The 22575-nt window shown below is 40.7% G+C and overlaps 1 protein-coding gene across 5 annotated transcripts in view; it reads left to right on the top strand.

Moving 5' to 3' along the window:
* Positions 1-9432: 9432 nt before the first annotated feature.
* BLVRA (biliverdin reductase A) overlaps positions 9433-22575 on the top strand; it is a 53313-nt gene continuing 40170 nt past the window's right edge. The window contains exons 1-3 of one of the 5 annotated variants that reach the window (XM_045494320.1): positions 9542-9654; positions 14598-14734; positions 15687-15719. In XM_045494320.1, the coding sequence (XP_045350276.1) occupies positions 15708-15719 (12 nt within the window). In that variant the 5' untranslated portion in view covers positions 9542-9654; positions 14598-14734; positions 15687-15707. Of the gene's footprint in view, positions 9655-9998; positions 10093-13475; positions 13611-14597; positions 14735-15686; positions 15720-22575 lie in introns of those variants that run through there. The other 4 variants (XM_045494323.1, XM_045494322.1, XM_045494325.1 and 1 more) reach the window with 4 other exon arrangements.

Raw genomic sequence — 22575 nt, 5'->3', positions numbered from 1 at the left:
ATCAGAGCAATCCAAGGGGAAGGTCATAGTAGATGAGGTTGCAGGAGTAACAGAGAAGTAGATCATATAGGGCTTTGTAGGGTCTTTTAAGTGTTTGGCTTCTACTCTGATTTAAATGGGAGACCATTGGAGGGTTTGAACAGAGAAGGGACATGATATTTCACTTTTTTTAAGGTCCCTCTTGTGCTGCAGGAGGGATAAACTGCAGGAAGAACAGAGAGGAGACTTCAGTGACTCAGGTGGGTGATGATGTAATGTAATGTAAGAAGTAATCAGATTCTAGATATGCTAGGAAGATCCAGCCAACTGAATTTCCTAACCCATAGATGTGGGATAGAAACGAAAGATGAGGGGCACCTGGGTGGCTCAGTTGGCTGAGTGGCAGACTTCGGCTCAGGTCATGATCTCACGGTTTATGGGTTTGAGCCCTGCATCGGGCTCTGTGCTGACAGCTTGTAGCCTGGAGCCTGCTTCGGATTCTGTCTCCCCTCTCTCTGCCCGCCCCTCACTCATGCTCTCTGTCTCTCAAAACTGAATAAAAATTTTTTAAAAAATCAAAAAGAAAAGAAAGATGAGTCAGGATAAGACGAAAGGTTTTGGCCTGAACAACTGGAAGGATGGAGTTGCCAATGATATGGTGATGATACGGGAAGGATAAATTTTGGAGAAAAGTTCAGGGGCATGGATTAGAACATGTTAAGATTGACATATATTTGATACACCCAAGAGTTGATACTAAATAGAGAGCTGGATAGAGGAATATGGAGTTCAGGAGACAGGTATGGGCTGGGGATAAAAATTTAAAACCAAGATAAAAAGGTTTGTCTTCTCTCTCCACACACAATGAAAACCTCATTTAGTTAAGCAAGATTGTTAGGTCATAGGATAAAGGATAAGAACTCTTTGTTGAGAGAAAAAAAACTAGTCAGCTTAAAGGCCAGAGTCCTGATTCTGGGAAGATGGTAGGTCAGAAGCATCAGAAATCAGTCTCCACAATTTAGACAATAATTGCACTGGCAGAATCTGTCTAAGGTAACTATTTTGGAATTTTTGAGTCCTAAGAAGGCTTGCAACTTATTTATTTTTTTTTTTTCAACGTTTATTTATTTTTGGGACAGAGAGAGACAGAGCATGAATGGGGGAGGGGCAGAGAGAGAGGGAGACACAGAATCAGAAACAGGCTCCAGGCTCTGAGCCATCAGCCCAGAGCTTGACGCGGGGCTCAAACTCACGGACCGCGAGATCATGACCTGGCTGAAGTCGGACGCTTAACCGACTGCGCCACCCAGGCGCCCCAAGAAGGCTTGCAACTTAGAAGGAAACATGTGGATGGTAAATTGTGGTGAATTTCAGTTAATTTCAGCTCTTAGCACAGTAGTAGCTGCGCTATCCCCAGCCACGTGGCAGACAGGTGGGCATGTGTTCTTGTAGCAGCTTATTTGGAGCTTGCAGAAGCCAGAAGCTTGTCCTCAAAATATCTGTACTCTGGTCACTGATTGCCAATTATAATCGCAGAAGTTCTGGCAAAGAGGTGGGTAGCCATTATTGTTGCAATTCCTTTCACTGTTACAAACCTCAACTGAAGTGACTTCTGGCAGATTTAAAGGGCCGCTGCCATTTCCCCCCATTCTTTTTCGAAGAATGGAAGAGCCTTTGGGGAGCCAGATATTAAAGACTAGGACATAAAAAAAGCAACTGCATATATGGGGAAAATTAGAAAGTGATTGTACATGCCCACAGAAAGGCTCTAAAAACACCTGAGGAGACCTTAAATTTACACCTCAGGCTGATCTTCACCATAGAGGCAACCTATTAAAATTTTAAAAATAATAAACAAAAACAATAAAAATAACAAAAATCAGCCTGCCCTCGGGAAAGGGGAGGCGCTAATTTCCAGCATTACCACACTATTAGGTTCAAATGATCAGTGTTCCACAAAAAAATCACATGATATACAAAGAAATCGGAAAATATGGCCCATTCAACCGAAAAAAGTTAATAGAAATTGTCTTTGAAAAAGGTAGCCTCGGTGGCTCAGTTGGTTAAGCATCTAAGTACTCATTTTGGCTCAGGTCATGATCTCACAGTCATGAGATCAAGTCCCATGTCCAGCTCTGCGCTGACAATGCAGATTCTCCTTGGGATTCTCTTTCTCCCTCTCTCTGCCACCCCATCAAAATAAATAAATAAACAATTTTTTTAAAAAGATAGATATACTGGAAATATCTTCAAAACAATTGTCTTAAATATGTCCAGAGAACTTGTGGTAGGGTCCTCCTAAGGAAAAAAAAAAAAAAAAAAAAAAAAAACCTCAAGGCAACCTGGCTATCCCAGTAGGTGACAACATCCCTCACGACCTTGTAACATGAGACCACTTAATCAGACTGCATGTTTGTCTGTTATGGGAGACAAAGAAGTAAAAAATGTATTAAAAACTCGCCACGTGGAGTTTGGGGCTCAGTTCTTTGGGTATGAACCCAACTGAGTGGTGCCTGCAGGAATAAAATTGCTTCCTGAAAAGAAAAGCCTTAGTGTCACGACTCTCTGTGTGAGAATCCTCCTACAAACTAAAGGAAGATGTAAAGTAAATAAAATGTTACATGAACAAAAGGGAAACACCAACAAAGAGATAGAAACCTAAAAAGAAAACAAGAAAAGATTCTAGAGCTGAAAACTGCAATAACTGAAATTGAAAATTCACTAGAGGGATTCAGAGAGAGACTTCAGTAAACAGAATAAAGAATTAGCAAATTTGAAGATGGGACAATGAAAATTATGGGTATGAGGACGAGAAAAAAAAATAACTGAAGAAATGTGAGCAAAACCTAAAGGACCTGCGGGATATTATCAAACAGAAAAATATATGCATCGTGGTAGTCCCAGAAGGAGAATACAGAAAGGGGCAGTGGGAATATTTGAATAAATTCTGGCTGTAAACTTCCCAAATTTGATGAAAAACATAAATATAAATGTGCCAAAAGCTCAATGAATTCTAAGTATAAGCTCAAAGAAACCCACACCAACCCACATGGTAATCAAACTTTCAGAAGGCAAAGACAATAAAAGAATCTTGAAAGAAGCAAGATAGAAGTGAATCTTCATATATAAGGGATCCCCAATAAAATTATCAGATTTCTCATCAAAAACTTTGGAAGCCAAAAGGCAGTGGGTGGATATATTTAAAATGCTAAATGAAAAAAAAAATCCACCAAGAATACTATATCTGAAACAATTGTCCTTCAGAAGTGAGAAAGAAAAAAAACAAGGGAGAGAGAAATTAATACATTTCCATATAAACAAAAGCTGAGGGAATTTGTGACCACCAGACATACTTGTCAAGAAATGGTTAACAGAGTCCTGCAGAGTGAAATGAAAGGACAGTAGACAGTAACTCAAAGCCATACAGAAAAATAAAGATCTCAACAAAGGTAAACACATGCAAGATTATAAAAGTTACTATTATGGGGCGCCTGGGTGGCGCAGTCGGTTAAGCGTCCGACTTCAGCCAGGTCAGGATCTCGCCGACCGTGAGTTCCAGCCCCGCGTCGGGCTCTGGGCTGATGGCTCAGAGCCTGGAGCCTGTTTACGATTCTGTGTCTCCCTCTCTCTCTGCCCCTCCCCCGTTCATGCTCTGTCTCTCTCTGTCCCAAAAATAAATAAACATTGAAAAAAAAAATTAAAAAAAAAAATAATAAAAAAAAATAAAAGTTACTATTATTATAACAATGGTTTGTAATTGCACTTTTTGTTTTCCATATGATTTAAGAAACTAATATATTTAAAGAAAATTTGTTATTAATGTAAAAGTTAGTATTACTTTAACATTGGTTTGTAAGTCTAAATCATATTGTCTATATAATTTAAAAGACTAATATATTTTGGGGTGCCTGGGTGGCTCAGCTGGTCAAGCACGTGACTTGGGCTCAGCTCATGATCTCCCAGTTCATGGGTTCAAGCCCTGCATCAGGCTCTGTGCTGACAAGCTTAGAGCCTGGAGCCTGCTTCAGATTCTGTGTGTCCCTCTCGCTCTCTGCCCTTCCCCCACTCGCACTCTGTGTGTGTCTCTCTCTCAAAAATAGATAAACATTAAACACGTTTAAAAAAAAGACAATTTTTAAAAATCATTAGTTTATGTTTTAGGGCACACAAAGTATAAAGAAATAATTTTGTGACATCAACAACCAAAAGGAAGAGGGAACAGAACTGCAAAGGAGAATAGTTTTTGTATGTTATTGAAGTTAAGCTGATATAAATTCAAATTATAGTGTTATAATTTTTGGATGTTAAATGTAATCTCCAGCGTACCCACAATGAAAATAGTTATGGAATATACACAAAAGAAATGAGGAAGGAATGTAAACATTTCACTACAAAAAGTCAACTAAAAAAAGAAAACAGTTATGTAGGAAATGAGGAACAAAAATAAGCTACTGGGTATGTAGAAATCAAATAGCAAGTGACAGAAGTATGTCCCTCCTCATCAGTAATTACTTTAAATGTAAATGGATAAACCCTCCAATCGAAAGACAGAGATTGGCAGAATGGATAAAAACACATGCAAGAGACTCATATGAGGTCCAAAGACACAAAGAGGTTGAAAGTGCAGGGATGGAAAAAGATATTCCATGCAAATAGTAATCAAAAGAGAGCAAAAGTAGCTTTAATAATATCAGACAAAACAGACTTTAATCAAAAAAGTTTATAAGAGACAAAGGAGGACAATATATATTAATTAAACTTTCAATACAGCAAGAATATATAATAATTATAAACATTCATGTACCTAGTGACAGACCATTAAAATATATGAAGCAAAAATAGACAGAATGGGAGGGCAAAATAGACAGTTCCACAATAATAGTTGCAAACATCAATATCCCACTCACAATGTGGATAAAGCAATCAGAATACAAGTAATGAAATAGAGGATTTAAGGAACACAATAAGCCAACTAGATCTAATAGACATACACAGAATGGTTAACTTAACAATAACAGAATACACATTCTTCACAAGTACACATTGGACGTTTTCCAGATGACGCTAGGCCACAAATGGAGTCTCAATAGATTTAAAAGATGATGATATTCTGTAGTATCTTCTCTGACTACAATAGGATGAAATTAGAAGTTAATAACAAAAGGAAAACTGGAATATTCACAAAAGGGTGGAAATTAAACAATGCATGTTTATATACCCAATGGATTAAAGAAGAAAATACAAGGGGAATTAAAAAATACTTAAAGATTAATGAAAGCAAAACCACAGCATACCATAATTTATGGTACACAGTAAAAGTGGTGCTAAGGTGGAACTTTATAGCTATAAACACTTATATTAAAAAACAAAAAAGATTTCAAATCAACAACCTACTTTATAACCTAAGGAACTGGAAAAGAATAACAAACTAAACTCGAAGCTAGCAGAAAGAATGAAATAATAAAGATTAGAGCAGAAATAAATGAAAGGAGAAAAATAATAGAGAAAACAAATAATACCAAAAGTGTATTCTTTGATAAGATCAGCAAAATTGACAACACTTTAGCTAGAAGAACCAAGAAAAAAATAAAAAGAGAGAAGACTCAAATTACTAAAATCAGAAATGAAAGTAGTAACTATTCTGTAGAAATAAAAAGGACTATAAGAGAGTACTATGAACAATTGTACACTAAACAAGTTGAACAACCTAGATAAATTGGAAAAATTCCAAGAAACACAAAATCTACCAAAACTGAATCATGAAGAAATAAAATCTGGATAGATCTATAACTAGTAAGGAGATTGAATCAGTAATCAAGAATCCCCACAAAAATAAAAGCTTTGGACTTGCTGGCTTTACTTGGTGAATTCTACTAAACATTAAAAGAGGACTAGTACCAATCCTCAAATTTTCTGTAACATTGAAGAGGAGGGAATGCTTCCTAACTTAGGCTATGAGGCCTATATTACCCTGATGCCAAAGCTGCACATGAATATCCCTTATTAGCCTTGATGAAAAAATAGTGACTAAAACACTAGGAAACAGAATTCCTCAGCATATTGAAAGGTTTATACACCATGACCAAGTAGGATGGTTCAACATATGAAAATTGATCAATATAATGTACCACATCAAGAGACAAAGGAAAAACTACATGATCACTTCAATTGCTGCAGGTAATGCATTTGACAAAATTCAACAGCCATTCATGACAAAAACATTTAACAAGTGAGGAAAAGAAGGAAACTACCTCATCATCATAAAGTCTAGAAATGAAAAATTAACAGCAAAAATTATACTCGATAGTGTACTCGATTGTACCTGAAAGCTTTTCCTGTAAGGTCAGGTTCCTTGTCAGGAACAAGGCAGGGATGCCTAGTTTCACCACTTCTATTCAACATTGTACTGGAATGTTGCAGACTGTGAGTCTAGAATTCTCTCTTGTCCAACAAGAGAGCAGACGCAGCAATGAAAACCAGAGAGGCTAATGTCCAGGAGGAGACAAGAGCCCTGAACAGAGGTTTTGTCTCCGTATTTATTGAGCTCTCAAGATTTTACATATGTGGTGAACGTGCAGAAGGAAAAGATGAGAGTGACCATTAACTTGTGTGTGTAAGAAGCAAAGGGTTTGGGGGGCAAATGGCGTTTGAGGTTGAGATAAAGCACAATGATATACTGGCACCAGATGGAAAGTGTTTTTCTGTAGGTGATACAGCCAATTAGCTATTATCTCTAAGGTTTAAGATTGCTGGAGCATGTAACCTCAGGGTTAACAAGGCATTCTTCTCACTAGCTAACCTTGGACACTTTTGCCCTGCAGCGGCTTTCTACCTCTATGCTTTGTCTTACTTAATGACTGGCCTTGGGCACTTTTGCCTGTGGCAGCTTTCTGCCCTAAGCTTTGTTAACCTATTGGTGTAAGCTATAGAATTCTTAAACTTATTTCCCACACTGGAAGATCTAGCCAATGCATTTAGACAAGAAAAAGAAATAAAAGTTATCCAAACTGGAAAAGAAGAAGTAAAATTATGTCTGTTTTGGATGATATTATCTAATATGTAGACATTTAAAAAAATTTTTTTTTAATCTTTATTTTTAAGAGACAGAAAGAGACAGAGCATGAGCAGAGAAGGGGCAGAGAGAGAGGGAGACACAGAACACAGAATCTGAAGCAGGCTCCAGGCTCTGAGCTGTCAGCACAGAGCCTGACATGGGGCTCAAACTCACGAAATGTGAGATCATGACTCAAGCTGAAGTTGGATGCTTAACTGACTGAGCCACCCGGGCACCCCTCTAATATGTAGACATTTTAAAATCCTATAGAAAATGGTTACAACTAATACGTGAATTCAGGAAGGTAACAGGACACAACGCCAACAGACAAAAATCACTTGCATTTCTATGTACTAACAATGAACAATCTGAAAAGAATTACAAAAACAATTCAATTTCTAACAGCATTAAAAAGAATAAAATACTTAGAAATTAACCAAAGAGGTGAAAAACTTGCACAATGAAAAGTATAAAACCTTACTGAAAGAAATTAAAGAAGACATAAATAAATGGAAATTAAAGTGTCAATACTACCCAAAGTAATCTACAGATTCAATTCAGTCCCAAAAAATTCCAATGATTTCTTTTTCATACATAGCAAAGCTCATCAAAACAGTGTAGTACTGGCATAAAGACAGATATATTGACTAAACAGAATAAAATAGGGACTGCAGAAATAAACCCTCACATATATGTTCAAATAATTTTTGACAAGAATGCCAAGTCCATTCAATGGGGAAGGGACAGTCTGTTCAATAAATGGTGCTGGGAAAACTGAATATCCACATTAATTCAAAAATGGGTCAAGGACCAAAATAAGACCTAAAACAATAAAATTTCTAGAAGAAAATAGGACAAAAGTTTCATGACATCAGATTTGGCAATGATTTCTGATATGATATCAAAGGCACAGTGACAAAAGGAAAATTGGAGAAATTGGACTTCATGAAAATTTAAAAATATTCTGTATCAAAAGACACTATCATCAGAGTAAGAAGGTAACTCATAGGGGCACCTGGGTGGATTAGTTGGTTAAGCATCTGACTATGGCTCAGGTCATGATCTTGAGGTTCATGAGTTTGAGACCTGCTTTGGGCTCTGCTCTGGTGGTGCAGAGCCTGCTTGGGACTCTCTCCCCACCCCTCCACCCCCTGCCCATCCCCCACTTTCACTCTCTTGTCTCAAAATAAATAAACTTAAAAAAAACCCTCAATGATTTTCCATCTCTAAAAAAAAAAAAGAACTCACAGAATGGGAGAAAATATTTGCTAATCATATATCTGATAAAGGATTAATATCCAGAATATATAGAGAACTCCTAAAACCAACAACAACAAAAAAACCTGATTCAAAATGACTTGAATAGGTATTTCTCCAAAGAAGAGATAAAATATGCTCACAAAAAGGGGTCCAACATCACCAGTTATTAGGGAAGTGCAAATCAAATCCACAGTGAGACACAACTTCCTACCCATTAGGATGGTTACCATCAAGAAAACAGAAAAATGTGTGTTTGCAAGGATGTGGAGAAATTGGAACCCTTGTGCGTTATTGGTGGGAATGTAAAAATGTTTAGTCATTATGGAAACCGGTATGGTGGTTCCTCAAATAATTTAAAATAGGATTACCATATGATCTGATAGTTCCACTTCTGGGTATGTACTTTATATAAAAGAACCGAAAGCAGGGTCTCAGGTATTTGTACACCACTTTTCATAGCAAGATTATTCACAACAACTAAACTGTGGAAGCAGCTCAAGTGTCCATCAATGGATGAATGGATAAGACTTAAATGTTTAGTGGTAAAAGGGGAAGACATTCTGCAATATGCTACAGTATGGATGAACTTTGAGGACATTATGCTAAATCAAATTAGCCAGTTACTGAAAGACATATACTGCACGATTCCACTTATTGGAGGAACAGAAGAGTAGTCAAATAATAAAGACAAAAAGTATAATATACTTTTGTTCTTTTGGCAGGGGGTAAGGGAGAGTTACTCTTTAATGGGTATAGAGTTTGCATTTCACAAGATCAACACAGGGGATGGATGGTGGTGATCATCGCACAATGTTACCGTACTTGACACCGCTTAACTGTGCACTTAAAATCATTAAGATGGTAATGGAAGAAACACCAAAAAGAAAAAGAAAAAAAAAGTTTTGCTGCCTCTTTGGTCTGGGCCCAAAAAGAACCGAGCAGGTTTCACGTGGTTGCGGTGCGGCCAAGGAGAGGGACAGAGCACTCGGTGAGGCCCCCACCCCTTTCCCCCTCAGGCCTCGCAGGTCCCGAGCACGGCCTAAGGTCATCTCCTCCTGGCCCCGCAGCGGAGCAAGGCAGAAGTCCGAGGGGCAGGCTAGAGGCAGCTCAGGTTCACAGCCAGCCCTGCGGCCCTCTAGCGGAATGGAACGCTAGAGCCCGGCTCTCCCAGAAGCGGGCGGGAGACAGGGCCCCTCCCCTCCCAGCCCCATTTGCTCTCCCCCCACCCCCTCGCCCCCGCGCTCCCTCGCGTCCTCCGGCGCCGCGGCCAATCCGAGCCCGGCTCCCGCCTCCTACAGCAGGGCGGTCAGGTGGCAGCAAGGCGGCTGCGCGCAGAATCCGAGCTTTGTGCCCCGCGGCAGGTAAGGCTCCCGTCGCGGAGTGGGGGTCGCGGGCAGCTTTGATAATGCCTTCGGGTTAGGAGCTTGGAGAGCGCGGCCCCCCGGAGGCCGGCGCCGGCCCTGCGGTCTCGGGCCCAAGCCCCAAACCGCAGGCGCAGCCTCAGCGCCTCCTATCTCGCTCCGCTGGGCCCAGAGGGAAGCTAGCAGTCCGGAGGCTTGGTGATCGCGACGAGCTCCCTCGGGAAGGGGCTTCCTCCAAAATGCAAGAGTGTTTTAAAAAATCTGTATTTTATCTAAGAAGAGTTTATGGTTTCGGTTTTTACGTAGACTGGTGCTGCGTACATCTACGGTGTAGCCTAGGGGACTGAGGCTGAGCCAGTGGTTCTGTCGAGGCAGCTCCAACGTGGGGGAGACAGCTCGGCCCACGGGAGATGTGCGGGGCCGGGTTCTGCTCCTCGGGTACGAATCCTGCGCAAGCCCCGTAGCTTCTCCTCGCCACACTTTTCTCTTGGGAAACTGGGAAGTATCAGGTATTTCACAGACCCCTGTGAGGGTTACGTGAGTTAAGTGCGCTCTAAAAAACTAAGGCTGAGCTCTCAGCAGCAACAGGGTTAAAAATATACACAGATATTTCGAAGCATTGATACCCTGAATTGTTTGACAAATAAATTAACGTGTAGTTTACGACACGTTACGTAGAATAGTAACACATAAATATAAAAAATAAATGACTAAGATACTGGGGACAGAGACGATGTAAGAACAAAATAAGTCTGGGTGAAAAAGAGAGTAGGTCAGTGCTGTCCAATAGAACTTTCTGTGGTAATGGAAATGGCCTATATTTAACATTTACATAGCTGTACGTGTCAAGTGGCTACCTTATAGCACAGGCAGGTCTATATTGTTTTGCGGGCTGAGTATCCTAGGACGGTTAACTTCAGTTACACAGTTCTAGTCATTTGGTAGTAAAGCATGGTAGAGACTTCTTCCCACCTTCCCTCTGGCAACCACCGCTTTGTTTTGTGTATGTAAGGACTTTTTAAAATGTTAAAAACAAAAAGTTACTCCTACACGTTTTGCCTGTGTGGAAGCTCTGTGTTCCTTTGCCCACCCCCACTCCTCAGTTGTGCTGTGGTCAGCTCTTCAGTAGTTCATGGTTTCCTCCTACAGAAAGAAGTAGTCTTTCAGTAAGAGGGAGTCAAGGTTCAGATCTTTCTGGGGGATCAGTGCCTAACAACATGTATCGGCCCAGAATGTCCTGATCTCAACCCGATTTTGAAACTGAGTTGCACATTGCTTGCAATTTGAATTAATAAGTCACTTAAAAAAAAAACAAAACATGGATGTATCCTTACAAGTTTCAATACAGTAGACGTTTATTCCTTAAAAGTATTTTGACTTCTGCTATCTCCCTTCTCTCTTATTATATCAAGATCACTTTAAAGAAAAGGTAGAAAGTTTTGAAATGGTGATGAGGAATAGGAGGAACATTGAGCAGTAGGGGCAAGAAGGTGGGATGGGGAAGAGAGTGGCTTAGGTTTGGAGGGAGTGTTCAAGAAAGCTTCCCTGGTTCTGATAACCCAAGCCTTGTCCCAGTTTACTTGTGTACAGTTCTGCCCATGAGAGAACCAGGAGAGAAGCTAATAACCTCCAGTTAACCAAGACAAACACTGAGGAAGCTAAGGCCAGAGGAGAAGAAAAAATAGAAGTGAAGTGGGTTAGAATTATAGCATGTCAGCACTGAAAGAGAGCGTAGAGATCATCTAAGTTTGTGTAAAGTTCATCTGCCCCCTTTCCTTTCTTGTGGTGCAGAAACCAAGGCAGTAAGAGGCCATGTACGTTGGCCTTGGTCAAAGTGGTAGTGGGTGCCCATGCCAGGTGTAGAATTCTGGGCTCTTGAGTCACAGGCAGGCTCTTATCCCCCAGAGGGATAACTTGTCTGTGTGTACCTCGGTGCCTCATATTTTGGGGTCAAAGCTCAAACTCCACCTCTGTTTAGTTAGTAGACTAGACCTGCCACAGTAGGGGAAAGGAGAAACCTACTTTAAATTGGTTTAAGAAGGTCTTTTATGCAAATGTGTTGCCTTTTTTCTTTATCTTTGTAGTGAACCACTGCAGCCTGAACTATCATTTGTTATTATGTGGTAATTCAGGAGCTAACTCAAGATTCTTCTGTTTTGTAATTTTTCTTAAAGTGCCTGCTCCTAGACAGGCATACCATATATTTCTTGATGAGAAAACCTATTAATTCACATTAATTTAATTTATATGTTTGATGCAATTATAGGCACAATCCCAGTGAAATTGTTTTTTGTTTTTTTGTTTTTTTAACTTGACAAAGATATTCTAAAATTAATCTGGAAGTCCAAACAGGCAAGACTAGATAGGAATACTCTACAAGTTAATGAGAGAACTTGAACTGCCAGATAGCAAAACATTGTTAAGCCACAGTTATGTAAACAATATATTATAGGCATGGGAATAAAGGTCAGTGACACAGTAGAGGAAGTGAAAAAAAGAATAACTGTGTTCATAAAAAGTTATGTATGAGTCATTGGGGGAAAGGATGAAATATTCAATTAATGATTTGGGAACAACTCAACTATTTGGGGGAAAAGTATAGAGTCTCATGCCATCACCACAATACTATTTAGATTGATTAAAATATAAAAGTATAAAAGAATTAAAAATCAAGGAAATAAGAATGGGTCTATAAGTATTTCTAAACATAATACTAAAAGTCAAAAACTTAAGTTTTTTTTGGCCCAGCTTAAGTTGGACCATTTAAATATTAAACCCTTGAAATAAACTAGCAAACAAACCTAAATCTTCTTGTTACAGGATTAGGTCTTAGATATTTAAGAATATATTAAAATATAGAATAAAATTCTCCCTGGGTACTTTTCAAACCTTAACTAGTCTTGGCAAGACAGTGGGGAGGAAGAGAGAGCTGTGTGATGAGCAGGGAAGATGTGGAAAGGCAGAGCCAGATCTCACCTGGCCAGGGTTCTGCCTCCTGATAGTGCCATCTTAAGGGGAGTTGAAAGCTGGATGGAAAAGAGCATGGGAAGGATCCCTCAGTTGAATGTGCTTTATACATGACAGTGCTATTCATCCTAGGTGGTAGATTGCTAATGCCTAATGCAGTAGATTTCTAAGTGGGATTGTTTCACACATGTGCATTTCTCCAAATCATTTTTTGTTTGTTTGTTTTCTTTTGTTTTGCTTTCCCAGATTCTTTGGGGAAGCAGTCAAGTTTATTAACAATGTTTTGTAGACATTTTTTATAGGAAAACTTTCCTGGAAGTTCTCATGTGAGAAGCAAGTAGTAGCAATGTTTCTATGAAGACAAAGGACTTAGGGCAGTTTAATTTCTCTTGAATATGATTTGGGGATTGGAGACAAATTGGAAGCAGTGGAATGGCTATGTCAGAGGTTGCCTGAATTTAGATTTGTAATAGACATTGCTAAGCTGCCCACTATGGAGATGATACCCATCTGTAGTCCCCCTGATATTGTCAGAGAGTCTATTCCCCACACTTTGACCACTGCACTGTGGCAAACATTTTGATCTCTGACAGTCTGATAGAGCATCAGAAATAATTGTGAAATAATAATTTGCATTCTGTGATCATGACTGACTGAGGTTGAGCATTGTTCCACCTATTTTAAGAGTTATCTGAATTTCCTTTTGTGAAATCAGAACATTTTAGAGCTGGAACAGACCTTAGAGATGAAGTCCAGCCACACAGCCTACGATGAATCTGTTTGGACATGGCTGCTTGGCTAGCCCATGACTGAAGCAGGGCAAACACTCATTCTCCTGTTTGTCATAATAGCTGTCTGACAGGATCTGTAAAGTTCTCCGGAGCACTCTGGAATTTGGCTCTAGAACCAGAAAGTCTGAAAATTACAGTGCAGTGCTACAGTGCCTTGACTGTGAAAGACCAAACGCTTTTACCCACCCTGCACTTCAGGTATCTCATCTGTAAAATGGAGTTAGTGTTGGCCTTTTTGTCAAGGGTTTTATGGGTTAGTGTGAATATAAAGTAGTTGACACAAGTAAGCTCACAACTGTTATTATCCTCATATTTTTGCATTTTGTTATCTGACTTTTCCACTCACATGTAAGCTCTAAGCAGGCTTAGACTAAAGTTGTTAAGAACATAAGTAAAGCACAATAGAGTTTAGGATAGGGCATCTATGCAGGGGAGGGCAACCAAGTGTGTTCTCTGGGGAGTCCCTGTGGTCAAGACTGTTGCTTAACACACATCCTTGCCTTAGTTTTGGCTTTTTTCCCTGACTTTGCTATCAGTGTGTTAGTCATACCTCTGAGATATTTTATGCACAAGATATCACACCTATACTGACTCCCTGAGATCTGAGAAGAAAGCTTACCCACTTTGTCACTTCCTGCTTTTTAGGGTTTGTCTTCTAGCAGTTCCCTTTTTCATATTTTTTCAGGAAACATGAAACCTCCAGATTATTAAAGGAAAGATCGCATGTGTGCTGGCTAGGTTGGGTCATGAGACCCGATCTCAAAACAGGAGGAATGAGAAGAGAGAAGGGAGGGGAATTACTGAAAATGGGTTATTTTCAACACACAGCCTAGGTGACCTCCCAGGTGTTCATAGGATTGTCAGGAGTCAAGTTTTTTTGTTTTTGTTTTTTTAATTTTTTTAATGTTTGTTTTTGAGAGAGACCGCGCATGAGCTAGTGGGGGGAGGGTAGAGAGGGAGACATAGAATTGAAGCAGGCTCCAGGCTCCAAGCTGTCAGCACAGAGCCCGATGCGGGGCTTGAACTCCAACCGAGAGATCATGACCTGAGCAGAAGTCAGACACTTAACCAACTGAGCCACCCAGGCACCCCTGTTTTTGTTTTTTCAAATAATTGATGTTATTATTTCATTGTTCTTATTCATGGTTATCATCACTGTGCTCAACTCTTTCTATATTTTGAAAGAGGACAAGGTCAAATTCAGGGATGGGTCCAAGGATTGAGGCTACCATGGCCTTTTCTTCCCAGAGGACTTGGAGAGCCCTCCTTCTCCTCCAGCTCTGAGCAGTCATCTGCATTGGCTTCCTGGACATCCCACACAGGTAGAGGGGCTAGAGAGGCTTTAGCTCTTTGTCATTTCTGGTTACCCAGTCACCCTGCCATTGCCTGCCCAAGTCTTAGTTGAAATAAAGTGGCAATTCTAACAGCTCTGAAAAACAAATGAAAAAGTTAAGTTTTATAGGCCTCTCTGTTCTAGTGTTTCTCCAAGTGTGGCTGTCTGACCATGTGTGCATGATCTCTTGGATGACTGTTGAAAATACCCGATTTTTAGCTTCCCTTCCCCTGTAGACTTCCTGAGTCAGACACTGGGGGTAGAACCCAGAAATATGCATTTTCAACAAGCAGTCCTTGGAGTACATTAAAGTTTGGAGCCACTATTATTCTGTACTAGTTTTTTATTTCTTTTCCTTCTCTCTCCTGTTTCTCCTTCCCTTCCCTTTTTCTTTCCCCATTTCTTCCGACTCCTGATGACTTGTTTGTTCCTTCCTTCCTCCTCCTTAATGCTGCAGGTTCAGATTAGCCTATCAAACTGTTCGTAATAAATTTAATCCTTTAGAAAGTCAGCTGGGAGGAAAAAAAAAAGAAGTGTGTATTTCCTGCTGCCCTGCTTGTCTCCATAAAAGAAAGGCAGACCCGAAGCTATCCTCTCCAAGCACTAGCTTTGGGACAAGCATTATTCTTTTAAGTACACATGGCATTGTGTTTACAGTCCCTCATCTAGTATAGGAGGTGTGCCTGGGGGTTGGAAATGTCCTTCTTCAGAGAAACATCACAGGCATGACATCCCAGGGGAGTCCACCACCAGCAGCCTCAGAATCAGACACTGGCCTGGGTCCCCTTACTGGAGGGCTCAAGGTGGTGGAGGCATTTGGGGAAGATAGGGCCAGTGGACAGTAAGTAGTGTGGGAGAGAGTGGGGTGGCAGTGGGGAGTGTCTGCCTGGAGTGTGGGGCAGGTGTCATCTGAGTCCTGACCTCTGCTTTTGTCTTCACAGCCACTGAAGGAAGGGACCAAGATGAATGCAGAGGTAAGTTCTTTAAAAGGACCAGTTTAAGGAATGCTTTTCTTGCAGTATTCCTCATTTCTCTTTCACAGAGTGTCTTGTCTCCCTAAGAGCTTTCAGAAACATCTGCACAAATTTGAAAACATTTCTCCTCCAACCTGCCCACGTGCACATGGCTCTGGGTGATATAGGAGGAATTAGGCTCTTCTGAGTTCTTATCTGTGTCTGTCCAGCCTCAGTTAGATTAGAATTTATCTATTGCAGTTAATCCTGAAACAACAGTCAAGAGCTAGGCATGGAGTGGACAGCGGGGCGGCATTGGGGTGCTGGGCCTAGAGCCCTGCTTTGTGTTATTCTGGGGACACTTACTCTCTGCATTGTCTCCTGGGGGTTCTCCATTCCACTGTCCCTGTTCTTTGATCTGGTGAGATGTCTAGTCACTTGGCTGTTTTGTTCTTTTTCCTGACTAACCAGCTTCTTCCTGTCTTTACTCCTTTCCAAGCCACTGAATTGTGGGGTCCATCTCTTCAACCACTCTTGGTCTGATGTCCCTAACTTTTCTTTTCCTCTTGTCCTGTTGATCCACCAATCCAAACCCAGGACAGTGGTCTGAGGTGAGTGGTATAGCTTCATGCTGTTTACAGCTTGCAGCTATCTCTAAACCCTCAAGTGGGTACTCAGCACTGCCAGCCTGGCCCCCATGTAGCTGCAGGAGGCCCCCTTTCCCATTGCCCTGGATGGCCAGGTCCAGTCTTCTCACCCCTCCCTGCTCTCTCCTTACTGTTAGCATCTGGACCACCTTTTACCTTACAGAGAAAAATTAGAACCATCAGACATCATCTCTCTGAATTCCTACCTTCCCATTTGTCTTACTGCTCTTCTCACAGTGGAAGGGATGTCTGTCAGTGAGAGAGCTCCAGGCTGTAAGCATAGGAAAACCCAACTTCACGTGTTTTTTTATCTTGGAAGTCCAAATGGAGGGCAGGCTTCAGGGCTGGTTGATCTGGTGACTCAGCAATCTTGAGGATCCAGGATCATTTCACCGCTCTGCTTTTTATCCAAGTGTTAGCTTTATCCTAGAGATGGTTCCCCTTATGGTTATGTGATGGCTGCCAATTACCCGTTGGGGCTACATGCTTCCTCATTCACTTTGAGCAGGAGAAAGAGATAACTTCCTGTGGCTCTCCCAGAAAAGTAGGAACTTCTTTTTTTCTTTCTTTTTTTTTTTTTTTTTGAAGTCCTACCAAATGCCTCCTTAGGTTTTATTAAGAATTATGTCACATGCCCACTCCTGGACTAATTATTGGGTTAGAGGAACCAAGATTTTGCCAATTAGCTTAGACTAGTCAGGCCTGCCCTCAAGCAGTTCCCCACCCCATGCTTTGGCTGGATATAGAAAGAAAAAAGGGAACCTATAGCATCTAGTCCAAGACATTTCTATTGTCCCATGAGACCCCTGTCCATACTCTGAATTGCAAATTCTGCTGCCTCTTCAGACCTCTTATGGCTTCCCTAGTTATCTCCCTTACCACCTGCATTATTGACCTCACTTCTACTAATTCGTTCTCATTAATATTTCAAAATGCCTTAGTTTTTACTTTCTTCAGAATAAAATAACACATGACATCTTGTCAAGCTACTGTAATCTTACTGTTCTCAATCTCTTTCAAAGGGAGGCTTGAAAGAGATGTCCATGGGTAATTTCTCCATTTTATTCCTCTCTCCCAAGTCATTCTCAACCTGCTGCAGTCGGGCTTCTTTCTTACCATTATACAGAAATTCATCGTAAATAATAATTTTTAAAAATTATTTTTGTAGTAACGTCAATACAAACACCTAGTACAAAACTCAAAAGCTACAAAATGATAAAAGTCAAAAGTAAGTCTCCCTACTGCCTGATCCCCTGGCCTTCCTCACTTCAGGGCTGACTTCTCTTAACCACTTTCTGGTGCCTCTGACCCCTTATTGTGAAACCCCCTGTGACTCACTTAAATTCTTATGGTCTTAGGAGTCCTGAAGAAAAAGTAGGAACTTTGCATTAATATTAAGCCTAAAATGCCTGGCCCAGCAACAGTGGCCTTTTCCTGTCAACCTTTGAAAACATTCCTAGACCTTGGATTCCCTTTAACTATCTTCCCTTCTCTTCTGCCTTAAACACTCATGGTTCAGCGTCTGTGACCACTTCCTCGCTTTCCTTTTATGTCAGTCTCATTGCAGTCTGACATGGTTCTCACTGTTCCACCAGAACTTTACAGCTGAAAGTCACCAGTAGCTCATATTGCCAGATTTTGTGGAAACTTTCTTCTTGAGGCATTTGACACTATCGGCCATGTTCTTGCAATGTTCCCATGATATCTCAGGATTTCTTCCCATCTCTCTGCTCACTTCTTCTCATACTTTTTCTTAGGCTTCTCTTCTGCCTGCTTCTTAAAACTTTGCATTTCCCAGGACACTTCTCACCCTACCATTGTCCTGGGCTGCTCATCCAGTCCCACAGATTTTATTGATCAGATTTAGGAATGCCCCAGATGGATCTGTTCAACCAGCTCCTACTCCTCAACGTCAAATCCATCTATCTGGAAGCCTGGATTGCTCATCTTCATTGAGAGGTGCCACAGGCACTCCCAGCTCAGTATCACCCAAGCTGGACCTGCTGTTTTTCACCTGACCCACGTAAGCTCCTCTTAATGGGGCCCTGTACGGAAGGGCACTAGTGCTGTCCATTTCCATGGCCTAGAAGCCTGACATCCTCCTAACTCCTTTCCCACACTCCATCCCGTAAATCCTGCTCTTTTCTTTATTTTGATCTAAAATTTATGAAACAGTACATTGTACCAGACTCTACACTTGGCTTTATGCCTATAATGGTAAAAAATACAGATGTGGTACTTGTACTCATGGAATTTGCTGAGAAGTGAGACCATAATATCTTTCACATCTGCCCTTTTCTTGCTTGACTTTCTGCCTCCTTATCACTTCCTCACTTCTGTACTTATTCTCCTTTCCATTTTTTTAAATGTTTACTTATTTTTGAAAGAGAGTGAGCACATGCACACAGGCGGGGGAGGGTCAGAGAGAAGGGGACAGATGATCCGAAGTGGGCTCTATGTTAACAGCAGAGAGCTCAAGGCGGGGCTCAAACTCACGAACCCTGAGGTCATGACCTGAGCTGAGGTTGGACACTTGACTGACTGAGCCACCCAGGTGCCCCACTGTCCCCTCCTTTTCTTACCCTCTTCTAGGTCTTTTGAGGGGCAGAGGAGGAGACCTTAGGCATAGAACAGACTTCTCAGCCTCTGTTTGTGACATGTTGTCTTTGTTGGTCTGTGCAAGGCTCCTCTCTTGTATGTATGTTCTCATTCCTTTTGGTTTTCATCCCCATTCTCACCCTCAAAGACAGCTGTTCTAATGTATTCAATGATTGTCTTCTTGTTTTCATGTATTTAGGAAACTATATGTCACTTTGTATAAATACCCTTCGCATTTACATTTGGTGGGATTAGCTTTTTAATTTTTTTTGGTGTACAGTTCTGTGAATTACCACAATCAAGATTTAGACCTTTACTCCAAAATATTCCTTTCTCTTGTTGTTCCTTTGTTGTCACAGCCTTCCCACCCCTAACCCCTGGCAACCACTGTGTAATACACTTTTAATTTTAGTAATTGTATTATGTTACAGTTTATATCTAGTTCTCTTTCTTTTTTTTCTACTCAGCACTACATTTTCAAGATAAAACATATAGTTAATCTGTTGCACAGTATCCCATGATGTGCATCTGTTTAATCCTAACAAGACACCTAGGAGCAAGATGCTATTATTGTCTCAGGTTTGTAGATGAGGAAAATGAGAGTTAAGTAAATTGCTCAAGTCACAGGGTATTGGGGGGCAAATGGTGATGCAAGCCCTGATGTCTCTGACTCCATGAATGTCTTTCTTCTTGTGTATATTCAGCTAATTCTGTCCATCCAGTTCAAATGTTGTTACTGTTGCATGGAAAGTTTCTCAGGGCTTTCTCTCTAGAAGTGGTATCTCCCTCTCCTTGATTCTCATTGCTCTTTACTTTTTGGTTACTTTCCATTCTCTGACCTCAAATATAGCTGTCTGTGTATCTTGTTCATCTTAGTATACCCACAGCATCTGGCATGATGCCTCATACTTAGTTTGTCCTCACCAAGTGTCAGTCATCATTTAGTCAAATGATCAGATGGTTCAGAAACTGTTCAGTAATCCTGTAATGCAATCCAGAACTTGGGTGGGTTAGAGAAAATGTAGAGGAAGGAAATCATATGACAGAAAATTTCAAGGAAAATTTGCTGTGATTCAGAGTCTGGCTGGAGTAGAAGGGCGGAGAAAGATTGTCAGCGTCAGTGAGCCCTTGGATCTCAGAGGAACTTTGCTGAGTACATGAATGACTCCCAGGATTTTGAGCATTTCAAGCTGGGTGGATATTCGTAGAGCCATTGGCATTTGCCCAGAATTTCAGAGCATAGCCAGTCAGGTAGAGTGGATGGCTGGCATCTAGCACAGAGCGGGATGATCCAGGTCAGAATGAGATGGTCAGGTGGAAATTGGAAATGCCCAGTTGGCATTTCTTCTTATGATTGGAACTTGGAGGAAAGCATGGCTCACAGCTCAGGATGTTGGAGTCTTCAGCATAAAAGTGGTCATGGTGAAGGGACTCCCCCCTCCCCCAACCTCTGGGAATATGGGGAAGAGAAGAAAACAGAGGGACAAGGATTGAGTGCTGGGAATTATGCACTTCCAGGGGGCAGGGTGAAGAAGGAAAGTGAAGTATGAAAAGAAAACCTCAGTGTGAGGTGAGAAAAATCAAGAAAGGAGGGAAGGTCCATTTGAATTTTAAATAGGTCTGAGGTCCAGGGGAATTCAGTAGAGAAAAAGCCCTTGAATTTAGCAACGAGAAGGTCTCAGATCTGTGATGAAGCAGAGAAGCATTGAAAACCAGATTACAACTGGGCCAGAAAGTATGGGTGGAAACAGCAGTTGTGAGGAGTCAGATGATTGGGGACATTGGACAGGACACCGTCAGGGGCAGAAAGTCCCCAACATGGGACAGCAGAAGATTCTGGGCCTTATAGAGGGAACTCCAGGAAGGGAGATGGGAGTAAGCCAAAGAGTCCATAAGCTGTCAAGTTCTTATCTACTTGGAGCATCCCTTAGATATTTGTATGTATTTTAAGTGTTTTTATTTTAGGTAACTAATATATTCAGTTGATTCAAAATTTTAAAGGCTTTAGAAAAAAATTCTCTTCCCTCCCAGCTGTTCTATTTCTCATGCTCCCAGGTAACTTTGTGTTCCTGGAATCTTTCTTTCAGAGAGATTCTAAACATATACAACAAATATTTTTTTCTCTCCATATGGCTCCTTCTTTTTTGTACAAACTATAGCACACAACTTAACACTGATCTGTTTTTTGCTATTCTCACCTAGCAATCTATCTTGGAGATCAATCCCTTTAAATACAAAAAGAACTTCCTTGTTCTTTTCTATAGCAGTGTAATATTTCATTAAGTTTTTTTTTAATGTATGTTTATTTTTGAGAGCAAGAGAGACAGAGCATGAGTGGGAGAGGGGCAGAGAGACAAGAAGACACAGAATCCAAAGCAGGTTCCAGGCTCTGAGCTGTCAGCAAAGATCCGATGCGGGGCTCAAACTCATGGACTGCGAAGTCATGACCTGAGCCAAAGTTGGCTGCCTAACCAACTGAGTCACCCAGATGCCCCTGTAATATTCCATTTTAAGAGCATACCAAATGTACATAACCAGCCTGCTATTATAATATATAATATAATATATAATACAGTACACATGTTATTTTCGATCTTTTGCTATTACAAATAAGGCTGCAATAAACCTAAATCATCTCATTGTGTATCTCTATAGGATGCATTTTTAGAAATGGATTTATTGGAGCACAGAGAATTTGCACAAGTATTTCCAAGTTGCTCTCCACAAATTTGCCCATTTTTCTCTCCCACTTGCAGTGTATGACTATTACCTCTTTTTCCACACCCACCAATGTGCTGTCAAACTTTTTGATCCTTGTGAACAGTGGATGAAAAACATTAGATTGTTGTCCCTGATTATTTGGAATCTCCTTTCCCCCCTCCCAGAGTGGTAGTTCAGCACATGTCCCCATGTCTCACCTCTCAAGGTTCCTCTAAAATTATTTTACATTTTCTCTTACCTTTTTCATCTGAAAACAAGTTTTTTCTAAGTTAGCAGAGCATGTTCTCTTAATCCTAACTTCCTTCAAATGCTGTGATCAGATCTGGAGCTCCAGACCCCAAAAGAGGGAGCAAGTTCATTCCATGACTATGATTTGGCTCTGAATTTTTGAGTCACTTTGCTGTCCTGTATGTGTGTCCTTTTTCTGCTGTCTTGAATCTGCTCCTTTTCCTCTACTGTAGTGGCATTTACCCAAAGGTTCAAGATAAAGTAAAGCAAACAACTGAAAATGGAATTTTAGATATCCTGGTTGCTAGAAATCCATTGCCCACCCTTACTGGCTCCTTTCTGTTACCTTCAACCTCCTCATAACCTGTGTGCGTCTTCTCTTTCTGCTCCTTTCTATTGCCCTTTCCTCTGCCTTCTGCTAGTTCCCACCCTCTAATTTCTTATATTACAACTTTATGCTAAGAACACTTAGAATGATTTCTTTTTTTTAAGATCTGTTCCTAACTGATACCTTGTGGAGTTTAATCAAAAGTAGAAGTACATTGGGGCACTCGCTCTGTGTCTCTTTCTCTCAAAAATAAATAAAAACATTAAGAAAATAAGAAAAAATTAGAAGTACATTGTGTAAAAATGGTAGTATAAAGTTTGGGAGAGAGGAGATGGAAGTATAATATTGTAAGAGT

This window comes from Leopardus geoffroyi, chromosome A2, assembly GCF_018350155.1.
Source record: "Leopardus geoffroyi isolate Oge1 chromosome A2, O.geoffroyi_Oge1_pat1.0, whole genome shotgun sequence".
Taxonomy (NCBI): domain Eukaryota; kingdom Metazoa; phylum Chordata; class Mammalia; order Carnivora; family Felidae; genus Leopardus; species Leopardus geoffroyi.
This window is presented reverse-complemented; position numbering and strand designations above follow the sequence as displayed.